General features: G+C 42.6%; 1 protein-coding gene across 2 annotated transcripts; it reads left to right on the plus strand.

The window, feature by feature from the left end:
* Positions 1 to 2,796: 2,796 nt before the first annotated feature.
* On the plus strand, positions 2,797 to 23,217 carry GDAP1L1 (ganglioside induced differentiation associated protein 1 like 1). 2 transcript variants are annotated; one of them, XM_007475809.3, is made up of 6 exons: positions 2,797 to 3,404; positions 8,579 to 8,847; positions 9,768 to 9,941; positions 13,711 to 13,808; positions 16,617 to 16,731; positions 22,642 to 23,217. In XM_007475809.3, the coding sequence occupies exons 1-6, from the start codon at positions 3,292 to 3,294 to the stop codon at positions 22,983 to 22,985; spliced, it is 1,113 nt and encodes a 370-aa protein (XP_007475871.1). In that variant the 5' UTR covers positions 2,797 to 3,291; the 3' UTR covers positions 22,986 to 23,217. The 2 variants fall into 2 exon arrangements, with proteins under 2 accessions (XP_007475871.1, XP_001369676.1); XM_001369639.4 differs by having other exon boundaries at positions 2,814 to 3,404; positions 8,655 to 8,847.
* The last annotated feature ends 733 nt before the right edge of the window (positions 23,218 to 23,950 follow it).

Genomic DNA, 23,950 nt, shown 5'->3' on the forward strand with positions numbered 1-23,950 from the left:
CACAATTCTATTATAGATCAATGGATATCACAAATAGAGTGAAATCTTAAGTTGATCTCTCTTGGAACAAAGTATAAGAATGATCATTTGTACAATATATTGAAAAGAAAATTAGTATAGAATTTTGGCAGAATGCTCAATAAGTTGATGAAATTATTTTTGAGCCTTAGAGTAATTTTCCTCTTTAGAAATGGAGTAGACCAGGGGGCAGCTGGGTGGCTTAGTGGATTGAGAGCCAGGCCCAGAGATGGGAGGTCCTAGGTTCAAATCTGGCCTCATACACTTCCCAGCTGTGTGACCCTGGACAAGTCACTTAACCCCCATTATCTAGCCCTTAAAATTCTTCTGCTCTAGAACCAATATACAGTATTGATTCTAAGATGGAAGGTAAGGGCTTAAAAAAAAAAGAAATGGAGTAGACCAGTTTTTATGTCCATCCTGATTAACCATACCTTCAGAATTAACTAGGGTAATAGTTTTCAGAATCAGCACAATGTCATCAACAAAAAAACTACAGAAACCTCATCATCTACAGAATCTTCATGAAATGGCAAACAGATTTGGTAAAGAAAAGTTGTTCTGTTTTATACCTCACTGGACGTTAATGATGATAGTATTTAAAGATCTAGTTGTTGAGTCAATTCAGTCTGTCAGTGTTTGACTCTTTATGACCTCTTTTGAAGTTTTCTTGGCAAAGACCCTGGAGTTGTTTGTCATTTCCTTCCTCATTTTACAGATGGGGAAGCTGAGGCAAGGGGAATTGGGTGACTTGCCCAGGGTCACACAGTGGGTGTCTCAGGCCGGATTTGAACTCAGGATGATGAGTCTTCCTGATTCCTGGCCTGGAGTTCTGTCCACTGCACTACCTAGCTGGCCTTAAAGATCTAGAACTAGAGCTAAAAAGAACTTTAGAGCCCATCTGGCCTAACACCTTCATTTTATACATCAAGAAACTGAGGCACAGTTTTGTACTGCAAAACAGAGATCCTAATTTTCTTGCCCATGGTGATACAAATGAAGTTATTTCTGTTATTTCCTCTTCCAAGGAATCTTGTGTGATTTGGGAAATATCTTATTGGAAGAGAGACTAAGCAGTGTCTTGCTGTACGAAACCAATTTTTAAAAATGGGAAGACTGATAAACTAACCAGTGAATGGCTGACCATTAAACCCTGCCACTCCCAAAAGGACTTGTATAAAAATAAGATGCTAGGAGACCCTTCTGGGCTAAGGTCTAGCTTTATTGTGACAGAGAACTTACAGGGCCAGAGATCTGTATGTTTTCCACCAGATCAAAATCCGAGACTCTGATCACTGATATTTGCAGGTTTTTAAAGGCAAAAAGAAGAACTTACAGAGTTGGGGTGAACCCTTACCTTTCATCTTAAAATCATTACTGTGTATTGGTTCCAAGGCAGAAGAGCAGTAAAGGCTAGGCAATGGGGGTTACGTGACTTGCCCAGGGACACAAAGTGTCTGTTTTGAACCCAGGACCTCCCAGCTCTAGGCCTGGCTCTCAATCCACTGAGCCACCCAGGTGCCCTCTGAGTTATACTTCTAAAGTGCTTTACAAGAATACAGATTTTCACTTGCTTATGTGGGTATATGTTTTGGGGCTTTATAAGATTATTTACAAAAATGAACAATATGGAAATATGCTTTGTATGATAACACATGATTAATCCAGATTGAATTGCCTCCCAGAACCAGGAAAGGGAGGGAAGGGAAGGAGAGAAGTTCAATCATGTAACTTGGGGAAATTTATGAGGAAATTTGTTATTACGTGTAATTGGTAAAAATAAAAATAAATATTTAAAAAATAAAAGTAAGATCTTATGTACCTAAATAAATAATTAAGTGAAGTGCTTTGTAACTTCAGCATTCCACTCAAAGCATATCTAATCCTGACTTCAGAGGCCTGATGGAGAAGCAGGTTTCCTGCCTCTCGGCAAAGAAATGATGAATTGATTCTAGGTGCTGAAGGAGGCTTTCGTTTTCATACAGAGCCCATGTGACGTTTCACTTTTGCTTTATTTCATTTGTGTATTACAAAGAAGGGTGGCATGGGAAGAGGGATTTGGGAAATGATGGTGATATAAAAAAGAAGAGCAAGAATAAAACTTTTTTTTTTTTTTTTGTGAGAGGCAGCATGGCATATAGTAGACAAAAAGTTAGTTTTGAGGTTAAGGAGACCTGGATTTAAACCTAACTTACAAATCCTGGCTGTGTGATCCTGGGCAAGTACTCGACCTCTCTGTGCTTTAGAGAGCTAACTAAGACTCAGAGAAGGTACAGATCCTGCATTATAGAGCGAGTTCCCTCACTGGGGAGTTCCTATACTAACAAAAATACCGATCCAGTCCCTAGCCTTAGCATAAAGAAAAATACGATCCTGAGAGTTAAGTAAGGTGTGTATGATTATTCCTCATTTTATTGAGGGAAACAAAGTGGGATGTGATTTGCCCAAATAAATAGTGGCACAGCTGGAACCAGAATACAAGTCCTCAGATTCCAATGCCAGGACTCTTGCTTCACCTTGCTGCCTCTGTAAATTGGGGGAGTTTGGGGGGGATTTCCAGTTGATACTCAAATGCAACCATCAGGAAATCCCTTATGCTACTTGAACAAGAATCTGGCCCTCTCCCAGACTCATCGAATGTTAAAATGGACAGGGACAGAAATATCAGAAATAAAAGGGCCCTTAGAACAAGCAATGTTAATGCTGGAAAGGTCCCATTTTACAGATGAGAAATCTGAGGCTCAGAAATATTAAATGACTTGCTCAAGGTCGCGTAGCAAATAATTGGTAGAAATAGGACTTAAATCAGGTCTCCAGGCTGCTATAGATCTCCAGCTATGTCCTAGACAGAAGAGGTAAAGGTCCCTTCCCCAGTGGGCGGGATGATATCTCTTCATCATAAGTCAAATTCCCAGGCACCCTGGGGATTCTCAGGTGTCTTGCAGAACGGCTGGGGCCGGCTCTGGGCTTGGGCTAGAGCACGGTGCTGAATTCTGCAGTGACCCGACAGCCACCCCCTCCAGGGTGGGGCCGGGGAAGGCCCCCCGCAGGCCCCTCCGGAGCCCCCCGATGAGTAATGAGATTCCAGCCTGGAGCCCCAGTGACAACAGAGGCTTCGGAGAGGCCATGTGATGCTCTGTGAGTGCTGCTGCTAGTGCCACCGCTAGGAAGCCTCCTTCCCCCTTTCCTTCCAAGCTCAGCCTGTCATGGCGACGCCGAACAACCTGACTCCCACCAAGTGTAGCTGGTGGCCCATTTCGGCACTGGAGAGTGATGCAGGGAAGGCTCCGGAGGCCTCGGAGGGCCAGGAGGCAGCTGACCCCTCCCAGTGGGCCAAGGAGAGCCTGGTTCTCTACCACTGGACTCAGTCCTTCAGCTCCCAGAAGGTACATGCAGGAGGCAGGCTCTGGAGGGCAGTGGGAGTGGGGAACCCAGAAGCCTGGGCATTCTAGCCTCTTGGCTCAGGGGGCCTGGGATGGGATGGGACCTGAGCTTGGTGGGGGGAGGAGTGTCCGAGTTTCCCCGTCCTCATCCCCAAGGAACAGTAAACACCATGGGTTTCCCCGGGGCGCTCCAGCCCTAGCCTGCAGCTAGCCTGGCTCTTTTGGCAGGTTATAGTTGCAATTGGGGATTCGGGGTGGAGGAGGCAGCTGTCCCCCACCCACTCACCCACCCAACTCCCAGTGTCTGAGACCTGCTTGTCCCCGATGCCTGGCTATTCTGCTCCCCAGGGAGAGACTGAGAATGGGGCCAGGGGGGATGGGGCCAAGCAGACAAGTAGAGACAAAGAAAACAGCCAAGAAATCTACTGTCAGAGGTTATCAGGGGGAAGAAAGGAAAGAAAGGGTGCTGAGGGACTCAGCTGGAAAAGCTACCATTTCTCTGGACCCGATATAGCAGACCCTACCATCCTTTGTCCCAGACACTGCAGCCCAGCCCAGCCCAGCCCAGCCCAGCCTAGCTCCAACCTTTCTTCCACAGAACTAGAGATGGTAGGGTGAGATGGGGAGGGGGTGAGTGGAGCAAGTATCTGTGGCTTCCAAGCACCCCAATTGCACAGATTTAGAGCTACAGGGTCTCTCAGAAACCATTTAATTCAACCCCCCTCACTTTACAAATGGGGAAACTAAGACCTAGGACAATGATTTCCCCAGGGTCATATAATGAATTGGTAACACAGCTAGGATCGGAACCAAGGGGTCACAACTTCCAGTCCTGGGGGGTTAGGGACTTCACTGAGCCACCTTTCTCCTGCCCTACTCACCCAGGTTCAGCGCCCCCTGTACCTACTCACCTCTAGAACCAATGGATTCAAAGTTGCCTGGGTTCTGAAAGTAGCATGGAATCATTTTTTTTTTAAGAATGAGAATTAGAATCAGAGTCAGGTTAAAATCTCAGCTCTACCACTTACTATCTCTGTGACCTTAGGCAAGTCACTCCCATTTCTGAGCCTCAGTTTTTTCATCTGGTAAAGTAAAGGGGTTGGATTCTAAGATTCCTTTTAATTCTTAAATCCTTTAGTGATCCTTAAGACCCTGGCTTCAGAATAAGGGTTGTTCAGGGATACCTGAGGAACTGCCTTATGCCCAGCAGCCCCCAGCTTCTGGAACTGCTGTCAGTGCCCCTCTACCACCTCGAGTGTACTCCTCTTCCCTTCCAGCATGCTTCCATACTGGGAAGGAAAGAGTTAACCCTCTCCCCTCATTTTCCCCACCCTCCTGAGCCTGTCACAGTTCCTCAAGGCCTGCTGGGCCCTTTCTGAGCTAGGCAGGCATGTTTAAAGGTACAGGGCACCCTTAACAATTCATTAACCCTTTGGGCCTCATACTTTCCCCGAAAATGAGCATCAAAAACACCAATTTCTTGAGTAAAATCCAGGGGCTAAAAATATGTAGTAGAGGGTGCAGGGGAGTGGCCAGAGAATCAGAGGAAGGAGGAATAGCTCTTCTTTCACTTCTGTAGGTAAGAACAATGAAGAAAGAGGAGTGAATAAAGAATTGCATAGCTAATAAGGATCTTAGAGATTTAACTCTCCCCTCACCTCAATTTTATAGATCTGGATACTGAGGAGGGGAAGTGACTTGCCCAAGGTCATACAGCAGGTTGATGGATGAGTCAGGATTAGAACCCAGCTTTCTTGACTCTCAGTCTGCTTCTCTATCCATAATATCTCACTTCTTCTCTATGTCCATTTAGGTAGATGTTCCTCTAAGAGTTGGTGCTGGTTTGGGGTCAGACTACAGTGTGGTTCTAGGGATGGAAGGGGGACCTTGAGAGCCTCTCACAATCAGTTGTTGACTAACTGGGAATCAGGTTCTGGGGAATGCTAGGAAAGTATGTGGGAGGGAAGACTGAAGATACTCCTCATGTTCAGCACCATGGCCAGAGCTACTGGGGCAGCTTAGCTGAGAGATGAGCCAAGCTTGGCTTCTTAACCCTAACTTTGAATATGGGAACAGAGAACTCTGACAGGTGCCAGTTCTTGCATTCCTGGTCCCCTAAGGAACGAGTCCCTTGCTTCTCCTCTTTGTGTTCCTACATATACTTTCCAACCTTAATCAAACTCCTTAGCCCTTACTTAGAGCAGGGACTCAGTTATAAACACTCAATGCTCACAACTCCCTTTTCCCTTACTTTTCCAGTGTCTGGACTGTCCCATTTCAGCACTAACCTTTACAATTTAAAAGCATCATAAACTTGAGAGGGCAGCTGTGATATATTACAGAAAGAGAACTGAATTGGGAGTCAGATGAACTGAGTTTAAATCCTGGTTCTGCCTCTTTGTGTGAGCAAATCAGTGGGTCCCTCTGGGCCTTGATTTCCTAATGTGTAAAATAAAGGGATTGAACTAAATGTGTCCTGGGACCCTTCAAGCTCTAAAATCTGATCATTCTAGTCCCATTAAGGAGTTTAAGTTGATAATGGTTTGTAGTCTTTAGGGTTTTTTTTCATTTTCAATAGGGCTTCTGGAAGGTTGGGCAATCTTCAAGGTCCAATGAAATGCTACACCAAATGTGTATACTAATCCCTGTTACAGAAAAGTGATCTATTATCATTTTGTATCCCCCCACACCAGTGACTCGGTACTTTCAGGTGCTCTTTTCTTCAGCAAAAAAGAATATGAGACACTCAGCCTCTCTAAAGAGTCAGGGAGTGGATATTCTCTCCCTGGGATAACGATAGGAAGGATTTGCAGTTTGCCAAAGGATCCTGGAGAGAGAGATACTTAAGCCAAAGGAATGAGTCACTAATAGTGAAAACTATCTGGAAAGATATCCATGAAATTATAGAATGTTTTAACTGGAAGAGATCTTGGAATACAAAAAATAGAATGTGAGGGCATAGATTATTTGGATCCCTTGTGCCTTACACACAATAGGTACTTAATAAATGTTCATGGAATTGAATTAGAGCCATGAGGATTCTTAGAATTCAGAAGTTTGTGAACAAGCATTTTATTGAGTGCTTACTATGCAAAGACACCATTTAAAGTGCAGAAGATACCAAGAAAGGACAAAAACAGTTGTTGAGTTCAAGGAGCTCATGGTCAAAGGAAAGGAGAGGGGAATAACAAACAAACAACTATGGCTAGCTAAGAACTACCCAAGATCAAGATATACAGAAGGAAATCAGAAGGTGGGGTTTTTATCTGGTACTTGAAAGAAGCCAAGGAATCTAGGAGGAAAAACTAAGGAAGGAGAGTGTTCTATGCAAGGCAAATAGTAAATTAATATTATGAGAATCAAGAGATGGAGTCAAGAGAGAATGCCTGGGCCATCTAGTACAAAGAACAATAGGGAGATCAGTGTCATTGCTCTGCAGAGTATGTGGGATAGGGTTGGGAGTAAAAGGAATAAGAAGATTAGAAATGTAGGAAAGAGTCAGGTTATGGAGGAATTTAGAGCTGGAAGGGACCTTAACTATAATCTTATTCAATTCTCTCATTTTACAATTAGGACAATTAAAGCCCCTAAACATGAAATGACTTGAAAAGGTCATAGAGGTAGTAAGTGGCAAAGCTGTTTCTATAATCTAGATCTTCTAACTCAGGAGTCCAGTACTCTTCTCACTTCAGGAAGGGATAGGGATCCCTGCTCAGAGCTCCTCCAACTTCCGTTTAAGACTAGCTCTTCCCATACTCAACAAAGATGGCAAAGCTGTGCAGGTAAACCTGATGGCCCTTCCTTACCTCCAGCTAGATTTCCCAGTTCCTTTGGCCTACAGTTTGACTCAAAAGAGATTTTCTTTGGCAACCTCACACTTTTAGCAAAATTTAACCCAAGTCATTCTCCCTAAATAAAACATCAGTGGCTCCTTCTTCCCCCTCAGTCCCCAGCCTCCCTCACTTCCAGGAGTCTAGTACTTAAAGATTATCAAGCCCAGTGCCCTCACTTTATGATGAGGAAACCAAGGCCCAGGGAGGGACTGTCATTGGGGTAAAGGACTGCACAAATGTCATGCCCTTTATAAAAATTATAGAATGGCATAACTAGGAGGGATCTTAGAGGTCCTCTAGTCTGGCCACACCATTTCACAGACAGGGAAGCTGAAGCCCAGGGGAAATAATGGCTCCAAGGTCACACAATGAGTCAGTGGGACATCCAGGAATTGAATCCAGGGCTCCTGACTCCCAGTTTAGGACTTCCCCATATGTCCCAATTATGGGAGTTACTCTCCCTGTGTGGTATCGCTAGAGTTCTCTTATCCCTTGGAATATAAATCTAATGCTGTGGCCTTCTAAACGGGAACTCAAGTGCTGCTTTTCTGTCCAGTGGTGTTGGAACCACCGGGGAGGAAGAGGAGACAGTGTCTGGGCCAGTTTGGAAAGGACTGAATAACACTCCAAGAAAGTACTCTGAAGGAACTTAAATCTTTTCTCTCAGCTCTCCCAGCCCTCATTACCATTCCCCATGCAAGCAGTGAGAAGGATAAGCAAGACTGCCTTATGCCTTTTGGACTACTGGGCACACAGACACATCCACAGTCATAAATGTGCACAAACCCACCTAGAACACACAGCTCGTGTTTATATTCGAGTGTGCCTACACATGCAGGTGCGTGAGTGCATGGAGAGGCATATACACACAGGAACAGTCATACCTAGAGAAAAGCAGATCCTCCCACGCAGAGTTCACACTCGGCCCCACAGTGCTGCTTCGCCTGGCAGACATTTACATACAGGCTTACAGCCAGAACAAGCCTCCTCCTCCTACCTGGCACAAAATGTGAGGAGTTCAGTCTCTGATTAATGAGCCTTCAGCCTTGGGCTTAGCTTCTCTGGGCCTCTGTTTCCTCCTTTGTCAAATGCGAGAGTTGAATTGGAGGATCTCTACAGTTCTGTGTCTTAATGTCCCTTCCAGTTCTAATGGTCTGTAGTTCTGAGACAGAACATAGTGAAGATGTTCCTTGTAGCTGACTGGGCCCAGCCTCAGGAGGATGAGCACAGAATTTGGGGGCCTAAGTCCCTGCCAGGATCTCCCAGCTCACACCCCCCAAACCAGTATTACACCCTATTGTGTGTTATCTCCCTCCCCACATGCCCCCCATCTCCCCTGAACAGAGTTCCCCCTGTGTGTGTCCGGGCTCTTCCCATGCCCCTGTCCCCTCTGAGCCCCTCCACCCCAACCCCCACCCAGGTACGACTGGTGATTGCAGAGAAGGGGCTAGCCTGTGACGAGCGGGATGTCAGCCTGCCTCTGAGTGAGCCCAAGGAACCATGGTTCATGCGTCTGAACCTGGGCGAAGAGGTACCCGTCATCATTCACCGAGACAACATCATCAGTGATTATGACCAGATCATAGACTACTTGGAGCGCACCTTCACTGGAGGTATGGCTACCTGTTTTTCATAGAAAAGCCCACGAGCACATAGGAGCATGGGTAACAACAAGGTCTCTGCCACTCACTAGCTAGGTACCTTTGGAAAAAGTCATTTCTCCTGTCTGGTCCTCAATTAGCTACACTGGCCAAAGGCAAGAGTTGGTCTAGAATTCTTAACCTTGTCAGTACATTTTATTTTTAAAAATATTTTAATAACTGAATTTCAGTATTATTTTTTAATCCTGTGTATTTTATTTTACATGTTAAAAACATGATTTTGAGGAGTACATAGGCTTCACCAGGCCTATGGCACACAAAGAAGTCAAGCACCCCCAAATGAAATGATTTCTTTCTAGCTCTCTAACCTTTCTATCTCTAAACCCGATGATTCCCTGGAGGTCTAAGGGCCTCTCGGTGGGAAGCTCCTTTGATCATCTCTGGCACAAGGACTCCTCAAAGGTACCAGAGTAAGAGGCTCCCAAGCAAGCAAGGGTGACTGTGGGACAGAAGATGCTCTAACCTGTCATTTAGAAGTACTGATTCCAAGTCCCAGATCTGCTACTCATTAATTATGTGACCATCGATGGGCAAACCCTCTTCTCTGCTCGGTTTCCTCCTTTGTAAAATGAAGTGGTTAGTCTAGATGTTCTAGAAGTCCCTTCCTAAGCTGATGCTGAGGAATGCTGGAACCACCAAGGAGCCCCGAGGAGTCTCGAGCTCTCCCAAGTGATGGTGTTCAAAGGGAATGAGATTTGCCTAAGGGAAGAAAAAGGGGATCCCCCTAGGCCTAGGACTGAGACAAGGAACCCAAGACATACACTTTGGGTTGTAGTGCCTTTCTCCCCTGAAACCGGACAGAGGGAGACTTCTGAAATCAGCATCTTTGTGGACTATACCCAGCCCTGCTCCTTCTTTCTTTCCTATCCTAGAACAAGTGGCCCAGTTGATACCTGAGGCTGGCAGCCTGCTTCATGGCCGGGTCCTGCAATACCGTGAGCTGCTGGATTCCCTCCCCATGGACGCCTATACCCACGGCTGCATCCTCCATCCCGAGCTCACCACAGATTCCATGATCCCTAAGTATGCTACGGCCGAGATTCGCAGTAAGTGGCCAGCCTAGGCAAGTCTAGCCCAGCAGGAGGAGTCAGGAATTTGAGCGTCAATGCTTTCCATTTGCTTGTTTCTTCTCCCTTCCTACCCATCTCTCTCACCCCCTGATTCCCCTCCTTTTTTCTACTGACTCATTTCTCTATCTCTTTATTTTTCTTTTGCTTTCCACCCCTTTAGGTTCTTCTCCCCCTCCCTCTCTGTCTCCTTCTGATCCTTTCTCCCTCCTCCCTTTCTCTATTGTACTTTTAAAAAAGTCTTTCTGCTCTCTGCCCTATTTCCCCCAATTCCAGACTGAGTCCTTTCCAGAATCACTATTAGACCCTCTGGGTTGTGTCCAGTCATGAGTTATATCCCTAGTCCTCTCCTCCGCCTCCACCAAAGCTGCTGCTGCTGCTGCTTTTACCAGGGTCCATTGTAGAGAGTCCGGTAGAACATGTGAAGACCAGAGCAGACATGCCACCCTCTCCACCAGGGCGAGAAGGAGGGCAGGTCACCTTGGCAAGGAAACTGATCAGTCACCTTGGGACCCACAGTGCCAGGCGCCTGAGGGAGCTTGATACCACTAATCAATCACCGGACAGGCCCAAAGGGAGCCTTTCTCCTCCAGGGTTTTCCTTTCTTTTCCCTCCCTTGCCAGACCTATGCTGAGTAACCCTGAGCGGGGGCAGGTGACTGCCCCAAGTGACCGCCTGAAGAGAAAATGGTGTTCTTGACCTTCAAACGTTCATGAAACATTGACGAAGCTTAATATAGCCAGGAAGTAGGAGCTGCAGAGGTGCTCCCTAGAACCTGCAGTAGGCTGGGTAGGGTGAGCCAAGAAGGCAATGGAACGCTTACATTCCTCAGCAATAAGAACCAAGCAAGTGGACCAGGCCCTCTCCCACGGGGCATTCCATCTGGTCCAGGTCCTAGACTTCAGGATCCTGAGATGCCACACACCTCTGACTCCCTCCTAACTACTCCCAGCAGTAGAGTTTTGATCTCATGAACAAATAAGTGGCCTTAGCATTTTAGGGCTAAAGTTTGAGTGACTTCCATAGAAAGTCCCTCACTCCTAAACCTCTCCATGTTAGTGTCACCTGCAGTTATCTCTCGAAACATCCCTTCCTCTGACTAAAGATTTGTACTCTGCAGGCTTTTAGTGTTTATATGTTCATATTCCCCCTTGCTCTACCCTAGACTGGATACACATTGTAATCCCTTGGGATTTTCAGAACTAGATCTGGAAGACCTGGGCTTGAATACTAGCCCTACTACTCAGTACTGGTATAACCATCAGCAAATCATTACTGCTGCTGGGCCTCAGTTTCCCCATCTGTAAAATGGGAAATGAGAGAATTGGATTAGATGATCTCTAAGGCATCTTTTGGCTCCTCAGATCATATCCTTCCCCAGAACTGCTCTTTCTTCATGGTGCTAGCTCATGCTTCTTTCTTTCTTTCTTTCTTTCTTTCTTTCTTTCTTTCTTTCTTTCTTTCTTTCTTTCTTTCTTTCTTTCTTTCTTTCTTTCTTTCTTTCTTTCTTTCTTTCTTTCTTTCTTTCTTTCTTTCTTTCTTTCTTTCTTTCTTTCTTTCTTTCTTTCTTTCTTTCTTTCTTTCTTTCTTTCTTTCTTTCTTTCTTTCTTTCTTTCTTTCTTTCTTTCTTTCTTTCTTTCTCCTTACCTTCTGCCTTGAAGTCAATACTGTGTATTGGCTCCAAGGCAGAAGAGTGGTAAGGGCTAGGCAATGGGGGTTAACTGACTTGCCCAGGGTCACACAGCTGGGAAGTGTCTGAGGCCAGATTTGAACCTAGGACCTGTCTCTAGGCCTGACTCTCAATTCACTGAGCCATCCAGATGCTCCCCTCCTGCTTCTTTCTGTTCTTCCTTCATTCCTTTCTGAGCCTGATTAGCCATTCTCTCTTCTACTCTGCCTACTCTGATCCCATCAAATGAAGAAGAAAGACATTGGGTAAGGAAGGGAGAGACAAAAGAAGAGGAGGTAGGAGAGACAGAGAGAGGCAGAGAGAGAGGCTTCCCTCTCCTGGTAACATGGGGAAGAGAAAGAGGGGTAATCCCAACAGAGGCAAAGTAAGGGAAACCACTGTAAACTAAGTGGGGCAAGGTAAAAAATTATGATGCTTAAGAGATATTTGACAACCCACTTCACTTGATGTCTGCATTTAGGAAGACACTTTGAGACCCATGGTATAGTGGAAAGAGTCCCAGAGGACCTGGATTCAAACAAGCCTTGGTGACCTTAACGAAGTCACTTGCCTACATTAGGCCTCCATTTTCTCATCAGTAAAAATGAGGGAATTGAACTAATTGAAGTCTTAGGCCCCTTTCAATTCTAAATCTCCTATCCCTCTTCCCTTCCTCTCTATTGGCCCGTGTTCTCCATTGATTGAAAAGTGGGAACAATGTGTTTCATTCAGTTCTTCTATGGGTTGGAAGGAGTAGAAAGAAAGTAGTTGTATGTTTGTGTATGGGGGCAAGGATGGAGAAGATCAGACTGAAGTCTGCTTTCAGTTATTTCTTCTCTTAATTATTAAAGTTCTAGAGGCCATCTCCAGTAGTCTCTGGAATACGAAGGGATATTGTTCTTTATTTCTATTATGATTATTACTCTTGCTAAATATTACTAAACATAACTCATATTTATATGGTACTTTATACTGGTTGCAATCTCCACCAGTGAAGGAAGTACAGTTCTCTTGTCATAGAGAACACTAATGAAACTAAGGCTAGAGAAACCCAGTTACTTTCCATAGGCTTCCAGGAGGCAAAGCTATGTTTCCTGACTCCTAACGTAGCTAACCTAGTTCTCTCTGTATCCTACTGCCTGGGCAGTAGAGCTGGGAAATCTAGGAGGACCAGGGAGACAGCCAGGTGCCTTCTATATAGACATAGTGGGCAACTAGGTGGCATAGTAAATAGAACACTAGGCCTAGATTCAAGAAGACCTGAGTTCCAATTCAGCCTCAGACACTTACTAGCTCTGTGACTTCAGGCAAGACACTTAACTCTGTTTCTCTGAGTTTCCTCATCCATAAAATGGAAATAATAATAATAATACCTATATTTCAGGAGTGTTGTGAAGATCTAATGAGATAGTAATCATAAAGTGCTTAGCACCAAGCACTATGTAAATATTAGCTATTATTATTAGATAGCAATGAGGGTCTACTGAAAAAAAAAGAAGGAAACAATACACATAGTACGTCTGGGACACTGCAATAGAACCTATTTCCTTATCATTTAGCTTATATGCCTCTATGACCTTGGACACAGAATCTTTAACCTGGAAGGGACTCCAGAGGTCATCTAGTTCAATCAATACCTGGGCAAGAATCCCTTCTACAACATTCTGCACTGTGCACTATCCTGGATTCCTCCAGGAAACTCACTGCCTCTTAACCAGTCTATTACACAGACAGGAGCCCCAAACTTGCCTCTTTGTAACTTCCCCTAGCTCTGCCCTGGAGGACAAGGAACAATACTATTCCCTCTTCCCTGTCAGACCTTCAAACAGTTAAAGTCAGCAGTCATATTTCTCCTGAGTCTTCTCCAGGCTGCATATACATCCCCAATTCTTTCACTTATGTCACTTTTCTTCCCTGTAAAATGGAAACAATACCTGTGCTACCTGCTTAAGAGGGATAACATGGCATCATCTCCTTTTAAATCCTAAAATGATACCAAAACATGAATTATTAGTATTATCTGTATGTGGGATGTTGGAGGGAGTGAGGGGACAGGATCTGCCTGCCTTCTTTTCTCAGGACATTTAGCGAATGCCACCACTGATCTAATGAAACTGGACCATGAAGAAGAGCCTCAACTATCAGAGCCCTACCTTTCCAAACAGAAGAAACTCATGGTGAGTCATTTGAATCCCCCACACCTCCAACACACACTCACACTTACAAATAATCCTTCCATGTCCTTAAGAGGGAAAGAAATATAGGCCAGAGAAATTCTGCAATGAGAGGTTTAGACTTTTGGAAAACGAGCAGTGTCTCAAGTGGAATCCAAAGCCCTCTAAATGAAACCACTGGCTTAGTTGTTGGGAATGGGGAAGTCAGGATGGTTAATAGATATGAGTTCTGGGAGTAAAAAGTTGTGTGATCTTAGGCAAGTGGCTTTTTTTTCTCTGATCTGTTTTATTCTTAGGAAAATTGGGGGAGTCTACAAAATGATCTCCAAGCTTCCTTCCAGTTCTAACATTCTATGTTTTAAGGCCTCTTCTAGTTCTGATATTCTGTGTTCTAAGATCCATCCTAGTCATAACATTCTAGGAATCTATGATTCTGAAGACAATGAGCTACCTGTGTGTGTCTGATTCCCACCATCAAAGCATAGAAGAGGCTTTGGGATAGTAGGGGCAGTAAACCTTCCTTAAAATCTTCATCAGGATAGAGCTTTGGAACTGGAGTCAAGGAGACCTGAATTAAAATACAATTTTAGATTATTAGCTGTGTGACACTGGGAAGGTGACTTTACCTCTACCTGTTTCATCTGTAAAATGGAGATACTAGCATCTACCTTCTAAGGTTGCTGAGGATAAAAAGATAATATTTATAAATTTTGAAATTATAAAGTTCACATATGTAGAAAATTATTAAATTATATTAGAAATTAAAAATATGTTATGTATACTGTTATCCACAAATAAAATTATATATGTAAATTATAAATTTTATAAAATGTAAAAACCATAAAGGGCTATATTAGTGCTAGCTCTTGTTGAGGTTGTTGTTGTTACCTGTCTCACCATGATGTGGTGTTCTTGAGTTCCTGAAGACTAAGCCAGTGGTGTGCAAATACTGGCAGACTCTTCCAAAGTAGAAACACCTTACATATGGGCAAGTGATGGACTTTGGGTCTGTCATCCAAGGACTAATTTGTGCAGAAGGTTCATGAGCAGATTATGGTCTTTTGGCCACTAGGTGAATTTTTTTTGGTTGTGGGATCTCATAAAACAGTCTCCTACCGCATGGTAGAATTACTCTCTATGTTTATGAAGAGATCAATTATAAAATCACGTAAAGTACTAAAGTGAGTCCTGGACAGCATGGCATAGCTAGTAGGTCACTGGACTAAAGACCTGGATTCAAATCTCACCTTACTTACAAGTTGTATGGCTCTAGGCATGTGATTAGTCTCACTAGATCTCAGATGTTTATCTGTAAAATGAGGGTAGTTTATGGCTTCTAAGGTTCTTCCTAGCTCTAAATCTGTGGTCCTATGGGCAGCTAGTTATCATAGCAGTGCCTCCCAAGGTCCTCTCTGAAAAGAATTGGGCAGAACTGGTCTCTAAAGAGATTCGGGCCCTTATTCCTCACATCAGTCTCTTGGTGCCTACCATTTATTCACTCACTCACTGATTCAAACATTATCTAATAATTCCTTATTAATTCTGAGCATGTGCCCAATCCCGAATTATGTTTTGAAAATGAAACAGAAGAAATAAATTATGTAATCCTTGGCATCAGAAGCTTATAACCTAGTTTGAGAAAACAAAACACATATGTTCCTTAATTATTTCATGCATGTTAGTCTTATCTTCCCAACAAGTCTACATAATTCTCATATGCTTTGTCTTCTTCTATTGTGTCCCCATCACCTAATGACTAATGCCACACTGGGTACATACTAATTGTATAGTAAATCAATAGTGGATAGGAGATATACCAAAGCTGTAAAGGACTATAGAATGTTAATCCTAGAAGGGACCTATAAACACCAAGCATAAGAGGACAGGACTGGAAGAAACCCTAGAACACAGAACATTAAAACTGGAAGGAACTTTAGGACACAGAATATTAGAACTGGTGGCATGGTAGACAAAGTCCTGGGCCTGGAGTCAGGAAGACCCGAGTTCAAATTTGATCTCAGACAATGGACTGTGTGACTCTGGGAAAGTAACTAAATATCTGTTTGCCTCAGCTTCCTCACATGTAAAATTAGGATAATAATATCACCTTTCTCATAGGGTTGTTGTAAGGATCAAATGAGATAATAATTATAAAGCACTTGGCACACAGTGCCTGGTACATAGTACACAATATCTAAATGTTGGCTATTATTTTTATTATTGTTATCTGAACCTCAGATTATAGGACATAGGATATAGGAGTTGGATTAATAATAATCAGAACAGCTAGCATTTGTATAGTATTTTCAAAGCACTTTGCAATGCCTCTTTTAATCCTTACAACCTAGGATCAAACCTTACAATCTTAGGAAGACAGATGCTACTATTATCCCCATTTTTAGATAAGGAAACCAAGGCAGAAGTTAAATGATTTACCCAGGGTCACATAGCTAGAAAGTGTTGGAGGCCAAATTTGAGTGAATTCATATCTTCCTGACTCTAGTCCCGGTTCTCTATCTACTTGGTCCCAATTTAGAGATTATTTAATCCAACTTTTCAGATGCAGAAACTGAGGCCAAAGTGGGGAAGGGATTTACCCAAGGTCACAAAGCTAGTAAGAAGTAGTCCTGGACCTGCAACCCAGGTTTTCTGAATTTAAGTCCAAGATTCTAGTCTACTTTCTTAGTTCCTAAAGTCTCTATCCCTTTAAATCCAATAAAGATAGGTGAAGTGGGCTTTGGGAATAAGCAGGGGGTGGGGAAGGAAGCTCAGTCTCTTAAGGCCTCACCACTTAGTTCTGGTTATCCTCAGGCCAAGATCTTGGAACATGACAATGTCAACTACCTGAAGAAAATCCTGGGGGAACTGGCCATGGTACTGGACCAAATTGAAGCTGAGCTGGAGAAGAGGAAACTAGAATATGAGGGTAGGTCCATGGTATGTGGAAATGGGGTGGGTGTGAGAAAGTAGAAAAGAGATAATCTTGATATTTTAAATATATTTTAAAACTCTACCATGAGTTAGAAAAAAAGGCTCAGAGCTCAGCTCAGCTCAGCTTGGGTCTGTCTGGGTGCATTCTCTTTCAAAATGTATTAATTATGCATTTCCACTAAAGTTCTCAAAGCATAGGAAGTCTTGGTCTTCTACCACTCCCTCTCTATCTACCTATCCATCCATCTTGCATCGTCTTCCAAAGGCAATTCTTTCATCTTACGTTTCCCTGATCCTAAAAAATCCACCAATTTCATAGCATAAGTCTGAATTCTTCTATCTGGTTGAAAGAGACCTTAGAACATAGAAGATGGTATTTTAAACCTCCCAAAATTTTAGAATTCAAAGATCTCTTACAGCATAGAATGTCAAAAGTGGAAGATATACTAGAACCTAGAATAAAGAACATTGGAGGTGGGAGGACCCTTAGAATACAGAATATAAAATGTCAGATATAGAAGTGATATTAGAACAGAAAACTTCCCAGCAGGCATTTGTGTTCCTCTAAAATCTGGCCCCACTCTGCATAAGCCTTCCCCTTTAGCCAGATCCATATCTTCATTGTTATTCACACAAGCCAGGCTTATTCCCATATCTGTGCCTAGGATCATGATGTTTTCCTTCCTCCTTTCCAAGGTGCACTTATTCTTCAATTTTACGCTTGGTTCTTCTCTCCCCCCTAAACCCCTGACAGATTTCTGGTGCAAATGAAAAAGCACTAGTCTAGAGTCAGAGGAAATAGGTTCAAATTTTACAATAGGTTCAAATCTAGATTCAGACACTTCCTAGCAAGTCCCTGAGCAAGTCACTTAACCCCCATTGCCTAGCCCTTACCGCTCTTCTGCCTTTGAACCAATACATAGTAGTGATTCTAAGATGGAAGGTAAGGGCAATTCACTTAACCCCCATTGCTTAACCTCTTATTGTTCTCCTGCTTTGAAATTGATATCTTGTGTTGAGTCTAAGAAAAATGGGAAGGATTAAAAAAAAACCAAAGACCCCCAAACTGGCATATATTTGTCTTTCTGGGAGATACTGGCTGGTTCAGCTGTTGGGCACCCTCAGCTCCGTCCTCATCTTTCTCTTCCTTCATTCTCTCCAACAGCTCTTTTGAAGACATTGATTAACTAGACATGGCACCTGCCCCAGACTGGCTGCCAACCAATGTTCATTGTTTAGTAGAATAAAGACTTCTCATAGGGAAGATGGAGAATAGTTGTTGTCCATGGTCATTGACATTCTGGAAATGGGTTTCCAGCATTAAAGAAGGGATTTACATTGTGTGTAAGGAAAAACTAAGCTTAATTAATAGAGCAGCGAGATCCTAGACCGGCATGTAAGAGTTTAGAGCTTTTTAAAACAAGAGAGAGGTTACTCTATAGGTACCAGTCTTTAGGTCTTGGACCATCTTTCATGAGCTCTCTCAACCCCCTCTCCTTCCTTTACTCAACACCTCTCAGGTTCATTATTTGCCCTAGCTGCTTTCTCTGTCATTGCAGAAGAGGAGATAGCCATTGTTCTCAAGGAGGCTGCTGAATCTTCTCTGAGCACATCCTCTCCTGCCACTTCCTGGACCTTGATTCAGCAGTCATGTTTTTCTCCTGCATCTTCAACCTCCCCTTCTCCACTGTCTCCTCCCCACCTTCCAATCAACATGTTCAGATCTTGCCAGTCCTAAAAAATTAAAAATTCTTCTCCTTCCCCTTCTGCCTCATCTTTCTACCATCCTATCCCCTTCCTGCCAAACTTTTTGGAAAAGATATCTCTATCTGTGGTTAATAACTCTAAGATTCTCTTGCACCTTTTATTTATTTATTTTCTCATCAACCTTTTTTATTTTTTTGAATTTTTTTAATTTTTTGTTAAATTTAAATTAATTTATTTAGTAAATTTATAACATTATTCCTTGGTTACAAGAATCATATTCTTTCCCTCCCACTCCTCCCCCACCCCTCCCATAGCTGACATGCAATTCCACTGGGTTTTACATGTGTCCTTGATCAAAATCTATTTCTATGTTGTTGGTGTTTGAATTACGATGTCCATTTAGAGTCTACATCCCCAGCCATATCCCCTCGACCCATGTACTGAAGCAGTTGTTTTTTCTTTGGTGTTTTTACTCCCACAGTTTTTCCTTTGAATGTGCATAGTGTTCTTTCTCATAGATCTCTCCAGGTTGTTCAGGATCACTGCATTGCCACTAATGGAGAAGTCCATTACGTTCGATTGTACCACAGTGTATCAGTCTCTGTGTACAATGTTCTCCTGGTTCTGCTCCTTTCACTCTGCATCAATTTCTGGAGGTTGTTCCAGTTCCCATAGAATTCCTCCACTTTATTATTCCTTTTAGTACAATAGTATTCCATCACCAACATATACCACAATTTGTTCAGCCATTCCCCAATTGATGGGCATCCCCTCATTTTCCAATTTTTGGCCACCACAAAGAGCGCAGCTATGAATATTCTTGTACAAGTCTTTTTCCTTATCTCTCTGGGGTACAAACCCAGCAGTGCTATGGTTGAATCAAAGGGCAGACAGTCTTTTAATGCCCTTTGGGCATAGTTCCAAATTGCACTCTCTGGCACCTTTTAGAAAATGCTTTCCCACCAACCCCATGAGGTAGATTATGTGAATACTATTATTTCCATCTTACAAATTAGAAAACTGAGGATCTGTCAGGGGAAATGACCTACTCATGGTCACAGAATAAGTAGGTGTCAAAGTCAGACTCCTAACTCTAAGACTGGTATTCTTTCTGCTATATCATCCAATCTCGTGCTTGATGTCATCTGGTTTCCTCTTTACTGAAACTATTCTATCAAAGGTAACAGTTGGTACTCTTTGTTTTCAATAGTCTGTTTTTAGCCACCATCTTTTTTAACCTCTTTGCTCTTTGAGTTTTTAAAATCATGGAATGAATATCCTCTCCTTCTAGATTCTCTCAGAGACCTAATATTATCTTTTTTCTTTTCTATTTTTTCTCATTTTAATTGATATTTTTTGCTTTCATATGACCTCGATTTCCAATTTTTCTCATTTCCCTACCCTGCAATCCCTATCTTTTTGTTACAAATATTTTTATTCAAAATATTGAAATGAATTCCCTGATGTAATCAATTTGGATGTTCTCACCAGTGACCCAGATCATAACTCATCCCTTCCCTCCTATACGATGGGACTCTTGAACATGTCTTCCTGCAAGTTCCAATGAAAAGCCTACCTAATAATCTGAAGACCTTCTTCCATTCCTCATAAGGACACCATTGACATAATCAGGAGGCCCACTTTTCAGTCCTTGCCCTTAACACATAGTCAGCCCACCTTCTCTTACCGTTATACATTTTCTTCACATCTTCTGTCCCTGTTCTTTAAAATTCCCCATTGGTTTTATGCTGCAACCTGCTCATACCTACCATGTCCCTATCTAATATCTTCTGTGTACTCCTCACTTTTAGTCATTATAAAAAGAAGATAATAGTTCAAGAAAAACAATAGTTCAACATATCAACTAAGTGTGACAGCATATAGATTATTACATATCCAAAGACCCCCTACCTTTTCAAAGAAGGGAATCTCTTTTTAAATTAAAAAAATTTAAAACCCTGACCTTCTATCTTAGAATTGATACTAAGTATCTGTTCCAAGACAAAAAGAGTGGTAGGTACTGAGCAATTGGAGTCAAATGACTTGCCCAGGGTCACATAGCTAGAAAGTGTCTGAGGTCACATTTGAACCCAGGACCTTCTGTCTCCAGGCCTGGTTCTCTAGCCACTGGGCCACTCAGCTACCCTATGTCATATTCTCTTACTATTCTGCAGTCAAATTTGATCATTATAACTACCCAGCATTCTATTTCAGTTTTTGTTCTTTCTGTTTACATTCTTGAAATCATTATGTTTATTCTTTTCCTATTTTTGCTTACTTGATCAGTTCATTCCATCAGTTTATATATGTTTTCCCATGATTTCCTGACTTTTTCATATCTATTTTTTCCTATGGCCAAGTTATATTCCATTATAATCAGCTGAAACCTCAGATATCTATTATCTCCCCTGTTAGAATGTGAATGGCTAAAAGGCAGCTTAGTACAGAGGTAGTCAGACACCAGAGGCTTGAGTTCAAATTCTAGCTCTGATACTTACAACTATGTGGCCTCAAACCTCAGTTTCCTCATCTATAAAAATGAAGGAACAGGACTAAAAGAACTTCTAGCTTTAAATATATGGTCCCATGGTTCTTGATTACAAGCACCCTCTCACTTTTCTATTTGTATCCCCTGGTATTAGCCCAGTGACTTGTACATTGTAAGGACTTAATAATTGCTTTTTTTAAAAAATTATCCATTCATTCATATACCACCATTTTTTTTAGTCACTTCATGATCAGTGGGCATATTATTTTGCTTCCAGTTCTTGAGCTAGCATGAAATATTGCTGTGGATATTTTTGTGTATATAAAACCTCTTTCTGCCTTGTATCTCCTTGGGGCTTACCCCTATTAGCAGGACCAAATACTGTCTTTCTCTTTTTTTTCCCCCTCCTTTTCCATCCCATCCACTGGGAGCGCATCCTTTGTTGGGTCTCTTTTTGTGATTTTAACTTGTTACCTAAGTCTCTGTTCTTGGCCCTCTTCTCTTCTCTCTCTGTATTCTCTTCACTGCTAGTTCTGAGCATTGTTGTGACTTTGGTTGTGTGGGGGATGGTGTTATGGTAGGATTTGGGGTGAGGAAAGAACAAGAGGGAACATTATAAAAATTCAGATTTATTGTTTGGGAAGGGTAGGAAGGAAAATGGGTTTAGGAGTAAACTTATACTTAATTTAAAAGCTAATATCTATTAATTATCTAAACTATATTACTAAGCTAAGCATTAACTTTCTAATATCCAAGTCTCACACCAGGAATCCAATCAAATAGGGCCATTTTCTGTTCTTCAGTTGGTAGATGTCCAAGTAGGTCCAGAGATCTCACTGATGCTGCCAGCAGCCAGATCCAGAAAACCTCCTTCCTCTGTTGATCACAGGGAAAATCCTCTTCAAGCCTTAGGTCCTTCCAGGAGAGCAGACTCTGAGATGAAGCAACCACTGAGCACAGAATTTTCCCAGATCCCAAAGCTCAGGCTCCCATGTGACCCTTAGTCACACGCTCCTGCCAATCACTCTCTAAGGTTTGCACCTCTCAGTGGAGAGGAGGGCGCAGTGGCAAACACAATGGAAAGGGAGAATCAACAAGAACTTGATGGTGACTGGATTTAGAGGAGGCGTCCTAAAGAACCCACATTTATTAAGTCCCCATTATGTGTATGACACTGCTCAAAAGGTATAAGACAAGGAGGAGATAAAGCTTTCAGTCCTAGAAATTCAAAGGATAAAGCAATGACTACAGGATGGAGCAATTAGGAAAATTTTCTGGAGGAATTATAAAATGAATTCAGCCTTGAATAACATGTAGGGCTTAGACAAGTGAAATGGGACCATAGTCAAGCAAAGCCTCAGAAGAGGGAGTGCATATATTGTATTTAGGAAGCAAAGAGAAGAACAACGTGGCTGCCTTCATGAAAATCTAAAGGGCAGTAATGAAAATTAACGTTTGTACAATCTGTCATGTACCCTGGATATCAGACTAAGAGGCTTAGACTAGAAAGTGGGAAGCCACTCGAGAGTCCTGAGCAAGGAGTGTGAAAAGTAAAGAATGTTCTAGGAAACAAAGGAAGTTTTTAGCCTGAGATCCTGGGAGAGCCATATCAATGCTAATAGAGACTAGGAAAAGGAGGCTGCTTGGTGGACAGAAAAGTATGAGTTTGACTTTTTTTTTTAACAAGATCTTGCTCCCTCTACTCCCCAGGGCAGAAATGTGAGCTGTGGCTTTGTGGCTGTGTCTTCACGCTGGCTGATGTCCTCCTCGGGGCCACCTTACACCGCCTCAAATTCTTGGGACTGTCAAAAAAATACTGGGAAGATGGCAGCCGGCCCAACCTGCAGTCATTCTTTGAGAGGGTCCAGAGACGCTTTGCCTTCCGGAAAGTCCTTGGGGACATACATACCACGCTACTCTCTGCTGTCATCCCCAATGCATTCCGGCTGGTTAAGCGGAAACCACCATCCTTCTTTGGAGCATCCTTCCTTATGGGTTCCCTGGGAGGGATGGGATACTTTGCTTATTGGTACCTCAAGAAAAAATACATCTAGAGCTGGGCTGTGCTTGGTGTTTGGTTGTTGGTTTGTCTTTGTGCTGTGTGATTCATGATGAGATCTCTTCAATTGTCTCATGAAAACTTGAAACAGTCCTCCTTACCCTACCTTTTCCCTAATTTGAGTATATTGTCAATGTGAAAACATTCCAATTGTCTAGAAGTAGAAGTAACCAACAACTCAAGGAAGCTATTAAACCTGGAGAAAAGAGAAAAACAACCCAAACAAAGCAACAAGGAATGCCTTTGATTTTGATTTGAGTTTTTGAGTCTGAACTATAGGGAATGGTCCACCTCTGATGTGAGTTCTGGGTACCTCTATCCACTGGGATTTTAAGTTGGGGAGATGCTGGTAGCAGGACAAGAGTCCAGGTCTCTTCCTTCCCTCCCTTTATCCACCAACAGATATTTTTAAGATGATAAAACAATTAAGAGCTAGATTGTTCCTAGTCAGAATGCCAGGTAGGTCCAGATGCTCTGAGACCACATCCTGGATTTCCCTGAATGGACTTATTTCTCTGGAATCTGATAATATTCCAAAACAATGCAGATGGGCCAGAGAGGCCTCAAAAGGTAATTCTCTTCTGGACATGGCCTCCACAGCCTTAACTACCATGGTAACATCCTTTCATTTTTTCCACGGCTGCTGTAGTCTGATTAATTCTTTCTTGGGGATATTTCATGGAGGATATTCATTGTTTCTATTCCTTTGGGTATGGTTTCTCTATTACTGTAAGTGTGGCTTTCACTTGATGCCAGAATAATCTTCAAGTCCTTTCTAGCTCTATATTTACTATTCTTTTCTGAGAAGATTAGTTCTATCCTCAGTGTCTGGAAGTAGATATTTCATGAAGTGCCACGTTGTTCTTGGCTCAATTCCTCCTTGTCTCTCTTCTTCCACTCTTATCTAGAGGGCCAAATGGTCAGCTCTAGACTCTGCCAAAGGACATCTGCCATTCTCCC

The sequence above is a fragment of the Monodelphis domestica genome, chromosome 1, assembly GCF_027887165.1.
Source record: "Monodelphis domestica isolate mMonDom1 chromosome 1, mMonDom1.pri, whole genome shotgun sequence".
NCBI classification, from domain to species: Eukaryota; Metazoa; Chordata; class Mammalia; order Didelphimorphia; family Didelphidae; genus Monodelphis; species Monodelphis domestica.